Here is a 12,802-nt window from a genome sequence, read left to right as displayed (position 1 = left end):
TACTCCTTTCCTGATTTGGAACCAGTCTGTTGTTCCATGTCTGGTTCTAACTGTTGCTTCTTGACCTACATACAGATTTCTAAAGAGGCAGGTAAGGTGATCTGGTATTCCCATCTCTTTAAGAATTTTCCACAGTTTGTTGTGATGGATCACTGTCAAAGGCTTTAGTGTAGTCAGTGAAGCAGAAGTAGATGTTTATCTGGAATTCTATTGCTTATTCTATGATCTAGTTGATGTTGGCAATTTGATCTCTGGCTCATCTGCCTTTTCTAAATCCATCTTGTACATCTGAAAGTTCTCAGTTCACATACTGTTGATGCCGAGCTTAAAGGATTTTGAGCATTACTTTGCTAACATGCGAAATGAGTGCAATTGTGCAGTAGTTTGAACATTCTTTGGCATTGCCCTTCTTTGGGATTGGAATGAAAACTGAGTTCCAAATTTGCTGGCATACTTAGTGCAGCACTTTAAGAGCATCATATTGTAGGATTTGAAATAGCTCAGCTGGAATTCCATCACCTCTCTAGTGATGCTTCCTAAGGCCCACTTGACTTCACACCTCAGGATGTCTGACTCTAGGTGAGTGATCACACCATTGTGGTTATCTGGGTTATTAAGACTTTTTGGTTTTGTTTTTACCTTATTGGAGTATAGCTGATTAACAATGTTGTGATAGATTCAAGTGGACAGCAAAGGAACTCTGCCATATATATACATGTATCCATTTTTTTCCCAAACTCCCCTCCCATCCAGGCTGCCACATAACACTGAGCAGAATTTTTTGTGCTATACAGTAGGTCCTTGTTGATAATCCATTTTAAATACAGCAGTGTATATATGTCCATCCCAAAGCCCCTAACTATCCCTTTCCCCCATCCTTCTCCCTGGCAATCATAAGCTTTTCTCTAAGACTGTGAGTCTGTTTCTGTTTTGTATACAAGTTCGCTTGTATCATTTCTTTTTCAATTCCGCATATAAGGGTATCATCAGATATTTCTCCTTCTTTGCCTGACTTACTTCACTCAGTTTGACAATTTCTAGGTCCATCCATGTTGCCGCAAATGGCATTATAAAATGTGATGTTTACTAAGGAACCTAAAATATTTTGCCCACAAATAAACCATAGTATATAAATTACCCGCTCTCCTTTCTGTCCTAGCACGTTATCACCCATGTGACCCTGTAAGAAAAGACAAAACCAAATTATTTTTTTAATGAATACAAATATACAGTCTAAGCCCATTAAAGTTCCAATGTTTGTAACCATACACTTACATTTTAATCGTAATGTTAGGATTGTAAAAGTTACTTTATTGCTTGGAGTAGAGTGGCAACATGTTTCTTTTAAAAGGAGAGATCTTATAGCCCAGAGAACCTTTTTTTTTTTTTAGCTCAGAGGACCTTTTTTTTTAGCTAGCCACCAGCTAGTTTTGAATCTGCTGGCTGGATATGTAACTTCATGATGCCCTGTTTTCTAGTCTTACAAATAAGAGGGTAGCTGAACTTCAGGATTCTGAAATTCAAAACTTAATAGAGAACTAAAAACAGAATTCAAGCTAACCTGACTTCACTAGTAAGTTAGAACATGAGCTAAGTCTAATGTGAATCATCTCCAGTAAATCTATCATTTCAACCAATGTCTGTTTCTTTGCTTCTGAGTGTGTAGATTTTCATCCCATTAGGCCACAGGCAGTAGAGAAAAGCTCAGGATGACGAATCAAAAGATTTTAAATGTTAGTTCTGCCAATTACTGTTTGATGATTCACTTAACCTGAACCTGTTCACCTCACAGAGAGCGTATGTGTGTGTCTCTGTGTGTGTATATACATGCACATCAATGAAACAATAAACGCGAAAACACCTTGGAAAGTATCCTACACACAAAGGCTTACCTGATCATAAGAGATACTGTGTTTAGTACTAATTTCCTGGTGAGGCTCAGCCCTCTCTCAACATTTTCTTACTTAAACTAATGAAGGAGATCTGACTATCCAGCCCCAAAATACACCACTTTGGCAGAAGAACTCTTTTGAGCTGAAGGCATTTGAGAAACAGGGAATGCAGAAAAAGTTCTCTCCTCTCTCCCTGGGCCTCAAGGCTGGGCACAGATTTCCCCGTGTGAATGTCACCCTCCCCGCTCCTGTACACAGAAGAGAAGACAGCTCATCACGGGAGACAACACCAGCTTAAACCTGCATAAACAGACTTCACTGAAATAACCCTTATCTTCCACTAGTTTCCCCCATATATTTACCTGCCCACAATTTGTTGCCCCTAGAAGCTCACAACCCACTTCCTACGTCTTGATACTTCACCACAAATGTATCACCCTTTGTTAAAATGGTATACAAGCCTCTGGGTCTGATTGCTTCTTTGGGGTTTTCATTTCATTTCTGTGAGGTCTCCATATGCATATGAAATCAACCTTTTTTTCTCCTGTTAACCCAGTCACTGAACCTAAGAAGATAGAAGAAAAAGTTTTTTTTTTTTTTTTCTCCCCAATCCTAACAGTTGGCTTTTGTAACAGAAAGACATGCAGGACCCTGTTTAATGAGCACACGAACAGTCATCTTTTATTTTCTAGTATGAAGACAGGTTGGTTTTGGGAAGCAGCCCAGTACAAAATGTATAAGATAAAGTACTGGGAGATTGGCAGGATTATGAGAAATGGAAACTTATGGACTAGGAATCCTTGCTCTTTTCCCAACAAGGAACTCCTTAAAATTGAATTAAGATTCTTTGTATCAGAGATCAAGTTACTGAAGTGCAGGGAAAAGAGAAGAAAGAGATGGAGAACTGTTCATGTCCCTGCTGGGGATTCTCATGAGTCCCAAAGAGAAGCCCCAGCAGAGACCCACATGTGCAATCAGACTGAGTTGGCTTTTAGATCGATTAGGATGTTCTGGCTGGTACAACATATAGATTGCAATCTACCTTAGGTCCTGGAGATCCCATGGTTCCTGGAAAGCCCTAGAAAAATCCATCAGTTAAAATTACAGCAGGTAGTGCACCAAGCCTACAACTCTGTTTAAAATCTTTAAGCTATGATTCTTTTATTAGTTACAACGTCTATTGCAATGGTGGCCTCATACTCACAAGGAATCCTGGAGGGCCACGTGGACCCGCAGGTCCAGGAAAACCTGGAAGGCCTGGCAAGCCCTTTAAATGAAGAAAAGAATTAGAGTAAGTTTAAATTTACTTCTTACTGAAGAACAAAGTCCATTAGTTAAATGCCTTAAATTATTTTAGTAAAATCAGAGCATGATGTTTCCCATTTACGCCTGCAGTTAATTTCAGTAAAGGCCATGTGCCATGTATAACTACCAGAACTATCTTGGTGGTACTACCTGGGGGTACCACCATTCTGGTGGTTCTATTTCCAGAAAAATGACCAAAACATTTGCTTTACTTTAGAAGACTTTTTTAGAAAATTTTCCTCTCCCTGCCTCTCTCTCTGTCTCTCGCCAAGCATGCTCCTACTTCTGGATCCTTCCACCTGCTTTCCCTCTGCCTAGAATCCTCTTTCCCCAGATGTCTATCTCTATGACTCACTTCTGCTCCCTTTTCTTGTCTTTATTCAAACATTATCCTTTCCATGGGTCTTCCTGCATATCCAATCTAAAGCTACAACACTCCTTCTAACCTAGACACTTCCAATCCTCAACCCAACATTAATTTTTCTCCTCAGCATTTATTACTATCTAACACAACACACATGGATGTGAGAGTTGGACTGTGAAGAAAGCTGAGCACCGAAGAATTGATGCTTTTGAACTGTGGTGTTGGAGAAGACTCTTGAGAGTCCCTTGGACAGCAAGGAGATCCAACCAGTCCATCCTAGAGGAGATCAGTCCTGGGTGTCCACTGGTGGGACTGATGTTGAAGCTGAAACTCCAATATTTGGCCACCTGATGTGAAGAGCTGACTCATTTGAAAAGACCCTGATGCTGGGAAAGATTAAGGGCAGGAGGAGAAGGGGACGCCAGAGGATGAGATGGTTGGATGGCATCATCGACTCAATGGGTGGACTCTGGAAGTTGGTGATGGACAGGGAGGCCTGGTGTGCTGCAGTTCATAGGGTCTCAAGGAGTCGGACACGACTGAGCGACTGAACTGAACTGAACACAACACACAGGAAGTAATTTACATTTTGAAATATTTTCTCCTTCTAAAAGGCATGTGCCATGAGGGCAAGAACTTTGGTTAAACTGTTTTTGGGGATTTGTGCACTATGGTATCCCAGAGCCTCAATAGCTCCTGGTACCTAACTGGCAGGTGGATGGTAAGAGGGATTTCTTGTAGAACTGAAGGTCCCACTCTTGTACCTTCAGCAGTAGCACATTGTAGTACATTGCCAATGCTTGACACACATTTAAGGGATACATCGTGTCTCTACTAGATTCTCCGCCCTCAGCATCTGACCCCTTAATGCTTCCTAAGCAAACAAACAAGCAAACAAGAAACAAACCAAGAGCGATCGACTTTTGTGCCTTTTCTCAAAAGCCTATGACTGGGCTTCCCTGGTGGTCCGGCGGTTAAGAATCCGTCTTGCAGTGTAGGAGACACCAGTTTGATCCCTGATCTGAGAAGATCCCATATGCCACAGGGCAAATAAGCCCTTGAGCCGCAACTACTAAGCCTGTGTGCCGTAACTGCTGAAGCTCGCACGCCTTGAACCTGTGCGCCACATCAAGAGAAGTCACTCCAATGAGAAGCCTGCACACCGCAGCTAGAGAAAGCTCGAGAGCAGCAACAAAGACCTAGCACAGTCGAAAATAAGTAAATAAATAAAATTCTCTGCCGGCTTCCAATTGCATCACTGTTCCGTTTTGCAGCCCATCCATCACCAGCTGGCGTTGCTCACTAAATGGATGTTCAACAACCCTAACTCAAACTCTTTGACTTGCTCAGGCAAATACCAACCTCTACTCAGAATTTCCACATATATTTCTGAATTAAGATATTTATGATTAATTAATCTGAAAGTTAGTATCAAAAGACTCCTTTGAATCAGGAAGTAAAGGATATTTGAGGGAACAGCTGTTTCTTTGTATCTATTCTGGATCACCCGTAGGCTACAGGCATACATTTCAGAAAGCAAACTATTCAGCAGGAGAAAGATGCATTTAAATAAAATTTACTATCATGCATACTTTACAATATGACTGTTATTTAATATTACAGTTTTAAATTGCATTCGATGTGGGATACAAACCTATCCTGGATTTTGACACATACTAAGAGGAACATAACCATTCCTTGAAAACTCCTTAGATTGAAGAAAGCTTGGGTGATTGAGACTTGAGAAGAGAATAAAATACATATGTACAAAAGCATCTTTTTTATATAAGCTTAATGTAGTTTCTTATAATAACATGAAAGTTTTAGAATAAAATGAAATATATAAATAGGAGAAACATGAATGTGAAAAATATTTTTAAGAGGGTGAGAAAGATATAAGGAGAGGAAGAGAGAGAAAGAAGAGAAAAAAAAGAAGTGGAAAGAGACAGACAGAGAGAGATGGAGAATGATAGAGACCGTCTCTGAAGTGTGTACCTGGAATCCAGGAGCTCCTGGCAACCCAGGGTCACCTTTTCCATCAAGGCCTACACCATCTCCTTCAGCAGGAGCGCCCTTGAAAAGGAAATTCATCAAACATCAGCAGCATTTTATCTTCAAAACATCTTTAAATGATTATTCAAGGTCATACTGTTTCAAGGATAAAAGTGTTTCCAGGATATACACTTACAGAAATGCTATAGGATTTTTTAGTTATTCTGTTTTGAAGAATTCAAAGCATTTTCATGTTTTCTAAAACTGACCATTGGCTATAGAGGGAAGACACAAGAATAATAGACCATTTCCCAAGACACCAAAATGAGTGGCACTTCCTGATCTAGAATCTGGAGCCTTGAGCATAAGATCAGTTCTCCTTTCCCAGACCTTATTTTCCTAAAGGATGATACCAAGCTTGCATTCCTTAAGACATATTTATGACAAGAAGTAGAAGACGCTCAACAGGAATAAATGTCATTTCTGAATTAATCATGAAATCTGATTTGTAATGACTTATCTTAAGAGATGTGCCTTTCATATGTACAATTAGAGATTTTTCAACAATAACATGCCACAAATCACTTACCTTTTCTCCTTTCAAACCAATGACACCCTAGGGAAAAGAGCATCATATTAATAACTAGAGGCAAACCAAATACAGAACACCCCTGCTTTGTCCTTCTCTCAGAAATTCTGCCTTCTCTTCCTGCTGCAGGCTTCCCATTGGCTTTTACATTTGCTCAAGTCTTTCTCATTCAAACAAAGTGTATGTCAGTTGCTCAGTCATGAGACACCTTGGACTGTAGCCATTAGGCTTCTCTGTCTGTGGAATTCTCCAAGAAAGAATACTGGAGTGGGTCGTCACTCCCTTCTCCAGGGGATCTTTCTGACCCAGGGATTGAACCTGGGTCTCTCACATTGCAGGCAGATTCTTTACCATCTGAGCCACCAGGGAAACCAGTCTCCCCCTGAATACACTGCCTCATCCTGTGTTACCTATCCTTCCCTTCATCTATAAATTACTCACTTTGTTCATCCCCACTTATTCCTTAGGCCCATATCTGCCTCCTGCCTCCATCTGTCATGGAAATGTTGTTGTTCATTTGCCCAGTTGTGTCCAACTCTTCGCGAACTCCATGGACTGCAGCACACCAGCCCTCCCTATCCAATATCCCTTGCTAAAGTCTGCAATGACTTTGATGTTATAGAAACCAAGGACAAAATATTCGTTCTTGTCTTACCGAACTCCTCAACAGCACTAAGAAGCTGTCTGTTACTCGCCTTTACTAGAATTTGTTAAAACAGAGATGAGTCCAAAATGGAATCACTCCTGCTAGGTCCAGTGCAGTAAACCAAGACTTAATACCTGCCTTGACTATGGTTTTAATCTTCTCCAGGAATGTGACCTTTGACTGGCCAACCTGGAACTTCCAGGTCAGCACTAATAAGATACTCCACCCAATAGCCCCTTCTGTTCCCCTTAACAGGTTACCTTGTCTAAGACAATGCCTTCTTTGTTAATAAAACAATACATTCTTTGCTAAGAATGTCATATTTCCATTCTCTCTCTGACTTTAAAATCCTTTGCTATCTATGGCTGGAGGCAACTCTTTCCTTGCTGGATAGGAGACAGCTGGGTTTGTGAATCATCCAATAAAGCCAGTTAGACGGTCAGATTTACTCAGCTGAATTTTTGTTGTTTAACAATATCTTTCCTGGGCTTCCAGAATATACCCCTCTTGCTTTTCTTCTATTCCCAGGGCCCTTCTTCCTTTACAGGCTCATTGTCCTTGACCTCCCTTCACATGCTAGAGCTCTCTAAGCCCCACTTTCAAGGCCCTTCCCTCCTCTCTTCCGTCCTGAGTCACCACCACCCATCCAGCTGTCTCCCACTGTCTATCTCAGATCTCTACTTCAATGTCTCCAAAGCAAAACAAAGTCTCAAAGTGCAAACCCCAGTGCATTTATTCATTCCTTTCTCAACTACTGGGCTTCCCAGGTGGCTCAGTGGTAAAGGATCTGCCTGCCAATAGAGGAGACGCAAGAGACGTGGGTTCAATCCCTGGGCCGGGAAGATCCCCTGGAGGAGGGCACCCACTCCTGTATTCTTGCCTGTGAAATCCCATGGACAGAGGAGCATGGTGGGGTTGCAAAGAGTAGTCAAATGTCTACTGTTGACTGGCCTCAACTTCCCTAAGGTCATGACAGATTTCTGTATACGATCGTTTCAAAGGAAACTCCTTGCACTTGTACATCATGTCTTAGAGTTAGAAATATAAACCTACCGGTATCCCTGGGTAGCCTGGGGTCCCCCGAAGTCCTGGGAACCCTGGCTCTCCCTGGAAGACACATGACGCTTGTCATTCTTCTTAGTTGTTCTAGAACAGCCTATTGTGATATTTCCCCTGTTCCTTGCTTCCAACACTGCAGCAGTAAATTTAGACAAAGTAACCCAAACTCCTCACAGCTACTGGATCAGGAGGCTAAAGACTAGAAAACCATTATCTTAATTGAAAACAGGATTAGAATCTACTGTTTCTCAAATTGTGCATAAACGGCAAAATGTTAATTGTGCCAATAACTTTTTAATGGCTGCTTCCTTGAAATTTTTGTGATTAGTTCTTTCATAGCCACCGTCCTGGGGAAAAGCTGACCGCAGTCAGGAGACAAAGGAGATGAGTGCACATCGGAAAGCTCAGTTTTTCTCTTCCAACTTTGCATTCTAAGCTTTAGTTTCTGGTTTACATTCAATCACAATCTCAGATGCAATTATCTGTTTGAGCCCTAGTCATCTTTCTGTGGGAGAACATGAGAGAACTTTCTTAAAACATAATCTAAAAGCAAGATGGGTGGAGGGAGTGGGGATGGGGTGCAGGCAATCAGATGGTACTCCAAACTCCCAGCTATAAGATAAATAGTCCTAGGGATACAATGTAAATGTGAGAAATCTAATTAACACTGTTAATTTTTAAAAGTTAAGAGAATAAAGCCTAACAATTGCCACACACACAAAATTTTTTCCTTTTTTAATTTTGTATCTATAAGAGATGGTGAGCTCACTAAACTTACGATGATAATCATTTCATGATGTATGTAAGTCATTATGCTGTACACCTTAAGCTTAGGTAGTTCTAGGTGTCAATTATATCTCAATAAAGCTGGAAGAATAAAGAAAAAAGCATGAGAAGAAAGAAAATCATCACCTTTCTGTCCTGAAGACATATACCATTGGTTCTGACCAAAACAACATTTCAAGGAAAGGCTAGGCCATCTCATTGCTATGTCACCCAGGTTTATTCATTTAGCAAAACACTAACTAACCATCTCTTGCGTGAGAAGATACATACCTTGGAACCATTACATCCTGGCAAACCAGCAAGTCCATAAGGTCCAGGATGGCCTGGGATGCCCTAAAAACAGAGAAAGTCTCAAAAAGAAAATATATCAGGCTCTGGGCCAGGTAGCAACAGCGCAGAGCACACAATGGGAAAAGACGGGCTAATTTAGATAGTTATTTAAGTATAACTGGTTATTTAAATAGTTAAGTAGTAAACTGGCTATTTTAGATAATTTAAATTAAAATCATAGGAAATAACATAGGCTAATTAAAACCATAAATTATCAAGTGAGACATATTATTTAAGATAAAGCAAAAGGTCTTTCTATTCAAAATGAGTCCGTTAACATGCTATATTAAGTAAACTGGGGAAAAGAAGAGGAGGGAAGTGTGCATAGTGGTAACTATCTGATTATTTTTATCCTGTGCTATTAAGTAGATTTATCCAATTCTATTCTATTCTGTCTCATCCCATCCCATCCCACCCCAATCTATTCCATTCTATTATGCTTACATTTCAGGAAATATAATTTGACTTGATATCCTATAAATCCACACTCTTAATACACTATAATTCTGACATTTGCATCATGTAGCCAAAACATCATACTCATTTTCTTGTGTTAGTGCTTTAACATCTTTATTAAAATGAGCTTACTTATTATTTCATTTACACATTTTCTCACTACTTACTGGAAGTCCAGGAGGACCTGAAAATCCTGGTAAGCCAGTTATTCCCTAAAGACACAGAAAAGAAGAAAGATGGCAAGAAAAAAATAAAAATGTTCAACCTATAAACAAAATATGATTTATCATTCCAATAACCCCATTCTGTAACTATAATTGGGAATGGCTAAAAGCGATTTGAAACACACAAAAAAGCTGGACAAAATTTGTAAATCTTATATTTACATGACTTTTAAACAGACATGATTAAGATCATTTTTGGCTTTTTAGGGGGATAGATTTTTTAAGGCATAATTTGCATAAAGTGCTCCAATCTTCCACAAACAGATTGAGGAATATTTACCTGTGTACATATGCACGTTTTGGTGATTCCCACCCAGCCAGACACAGAACCTCTCCACCACCCTATACGTTACCCTCATGCAACTTTCCAGTCGATTAATACCTAACCCACTTGGGTTAACCACTATGTAGATTTCTACCATTATAGAGTGTTTTACCTGCCCTTGAATGGCATCTAGAGAAGCGGCTCACACACAACCTACTCCTTTGTGACATCTATATAACTTTTACAGTGCCGGGGTTCTTTTTACTTTTTAAAACAAGATTTTTCATCAAACAGGCGGGATAGACTGGTTGGACTACTAACCCTCACGCCTTTGGCACCAGTCAGTCCTGGAGATCCTGGAGAGCCCTAGATCCAAATGCAAAAAACAAGGTAAGCACTGTGACAATTACTTGGCGCTAATAAGCCCGTACATGAAAGGTCCTGGTTTTATTCACACGCCACACAGTTTTGCTCTTGCGATTATTTCATTGTTAACACGGTTCAATTGCTTGCTTGTTTCATTGGCGCTATAGTTATGTATCCGAAAGGACAAACAGAAATCCATTCATACCCCTGCTGCTCAAGGTGGGGGGCCCAACAGTAGCATCATCTGGGAGCTTGTTAGAAATGCGCCATCCTGGGTCTCCCCCACCTCCCAGACCTATTGATTCAGAATTTGCATTTCAACAAGATTTGATGATGATTCTTGCTCACATTAGTGTCTGAGAAGGGCTGCGGGAAAAGCCCCACATTAGCCAGACAGCTGCCGCGGGCTGATAAGGATGAATGACACAATTACAACGGCAGATGAGAATGGCAGGCAATATTTCTGTGCATGAGAACTACTTTATTCACAAAATGTGCCTGGCAGGCACAAATAAATAAATAGCAAGCCGAGAACTGCCTGAACCAGAGATAAACTTGCTTTGAACACACAGTGAGTACACATGGAGGTCCTGTTTCTTAGAGAATAGCCCCAAACAAAACTGTTTTAACAAAACCACTTGGTGTGAAAGTTCCATTGTCATCCAAAAGTTTTTCTTCATTCCTGAGAGTTTCAGTATGTTTTGGTATTTCTGATTATTTGAGGACAGGGTTGTTACAGAGACTTCTGAGACAGGACCGTCAAGGCCAAAGTCAGTCTTTCTTGTCTGAAGTGGAATTCCTACGTGCGTGACCTTACCCCCTCCTCTGCCGGGGGCTGTCTGTAATCTGCAGATGCCAGAAGCGTGACCTGCAGATTTCAGTTCACCATTATAAACTGTCTCATATAGAAAATATTCAGAATGAAGACCTTTATAAACCTGCAACACCTTTTTAATCAGGTTTTAATATTCTCTGATTGCCTACCTTTGGTTAAATTATCATTTGTGGCTATATCTTTAGGCTATGGGCTTCCCAGGTGGTGCAGTGGTAAAGAATCTGCCTGCCAATGCAAGAGATGCAAGAGATGTGGGTTCAGTCCCTGGGTTGGGAAGATTGCCTGTAAGGAAACAGCAACGCACTCCAGTATTCTTGCCAGGAAAATCCCGTGGACAGAGGAGCCTAGCGGGCTACATTTCATGCGGTCAGAAAGAGTCAGACATGACTGGGCACAGCACAGAACACAATACAGCCGCTCTAAGCTATGGTTTACTCTATCAGTTTTCTGGATGAACGTTATGGAATACCTACACATCATGTAACCCACACAAAGCACCATGTGTTTACAACCATAATTTTAATCCATTACTGACTTCTCTAGATAAAAGCTAAGGAAACCAGCAGAATGGAGTACGGAAAACAAAACAAATAGGAGTGAGTTAGCATTCGGCTGACCTTAAGTCCAGGGCTGAAGGGACAAATTCCCCTCCAGGGAAATGGAGGGAAATCTGAGAGCACGCCCTGAAGGAATGTAGCGGAATGTTCAGACACTAAACAAGTCTGAAACCAGACACTAAATATCCAGAATCGAAACGACTTTTTTCATATTAGGATTAGAGAAGTGAAGAAACAGAACGCATACGTGAATACAGGAAAGTAGAACCCCTGGAAAACAGAAGTCTTGCGGCTGTAGGAATGGGCTTAATTTCTTTGACTGTAGGAATTTGATTCTGGCGTCATATAATCCTGGATTTGAACTCTGATTTTACCACCTATTAGCTGTGTAACCAGGACAAATCGCTTCATGTTCTGAGGGTCAGTTTCCTCATCTCTATGATGAAGATAATAATATGTCACCATCGCCATGACCAATGAGATCAATTGAGGAGTAAAAGAAATCCAGTCAAGAAGAAATGTCCCAATGCCCCAGAGCCTGACTCAGAATTGGGGGAGCACACTGACTGAAGCAGCCCACCCTAGTCAGGGACCGTGGTAACCATTTGTGTGTTATCTTATGACAGGAGGGACTGGTAAGGAACACGGAACTATAAGCTATCACCAACCGGAAAGTTTGGAAAGGTCGAAAGAAGACACCATGTATCCTACCGCCTCCCAGAATCCTCCGCGCTGGAATCCATCTTGACTGAGCGATGCGTGTGCCACCAGGAAGGACCCTGAGTCAGAGTGATTGGCCAGAGACAACCCGGAAACTAACCCCATCACCATAAAACCCGAGACTGCAAGCCACACGGCGGAGCAGTTCTCCTGGGTTCCCTTGCTCGGCTGCTCTCCACCCGGTGCCTCTTGCTTTGTCAGCTCGTGTGTTTCCTCGCACAGTTTATTTCCGAGTGTTAGACAAGAGCCTTGGAAGGGGTGCCCCTTCCTGCAACAAATTCACATAAAATGTTACCTAAATATTCTGTAACATCACTTAGGAAATTTGAAAAGATTTAAAATTATAATTTAAAAATTATAATCACCCTCCACAACTTATTAGTTAGTTCATAGCTTCCGGGAAGCCAGCAGGCAGG

At 41.0% G+C, this 12,802-nt stretch overlaps 1 protein-coding gene across 1 annotated transcript in view; it reads right to left on the bottom strand.

Annotated features, from left to right (window-relative positions):
- The window catches only part of COL4A3 (collagen type IV alpha 3 chain), a 159,053-nt gene that overhangs the window by 60,200 nt on the left and 86,051 nt on the right, over positions 1-12,802 (bottom strand). The window contains exons 4-12 of the mRNA XM_068967501.1: positions 10,230-10,274; positions 9,587-9,631; positions 8,904-8,966; positions 7,842-7,895; positions 6,143-6,169; positions 5,557-5,634; positions 3,097-3,159; positions 2,935-2,970; positions 1,139-1,180 (exon numbers count right to left, since the gene is read on the bottom strand). Coding sequence (XP_068823602.1) covers positions 1,139-1,180; positions 2,935-2,970; positions 3,097-3,159; positions 5,557-5,634; positions 6,143-6,169; positions 7,842-7,895; positions 8,904-8,966; positions 9,587-9,631; positions 10,230-10,274 — 453 coding nt within the window. The remainder of the gene's footprint in view (positions 1-1,138; positions 1,181-2,934; positions 2,971-3,096; positions 3,160-5,556; positions 5,635-6,142; positions 6,170-7,841; positions 7,896-8,903; positions 8,967-9,586; positions 9,632-10,229; positions 10,275-12,802) is intronic.

The sequence above is a fragment of the Capricornis sumatraensis genome, chromosome 3 (genome assembly GCF_032405125.1).
Source record: "Capricornis sumatraensis isolate serow.1 chromosome 3, serow.2, whole genome shotgun sequence".
NCBI lineage: Eukaryota > Metazoa > Chordata > Mammalia > Artiodactyla > Bovidae > Capricornis > Capricornis sumatraensis.
The sequence above is the reverse complement of the archived record's forward strand: the minus strand, read 5'-3'. Positions and strand labels throughout refer to the sequence as shown.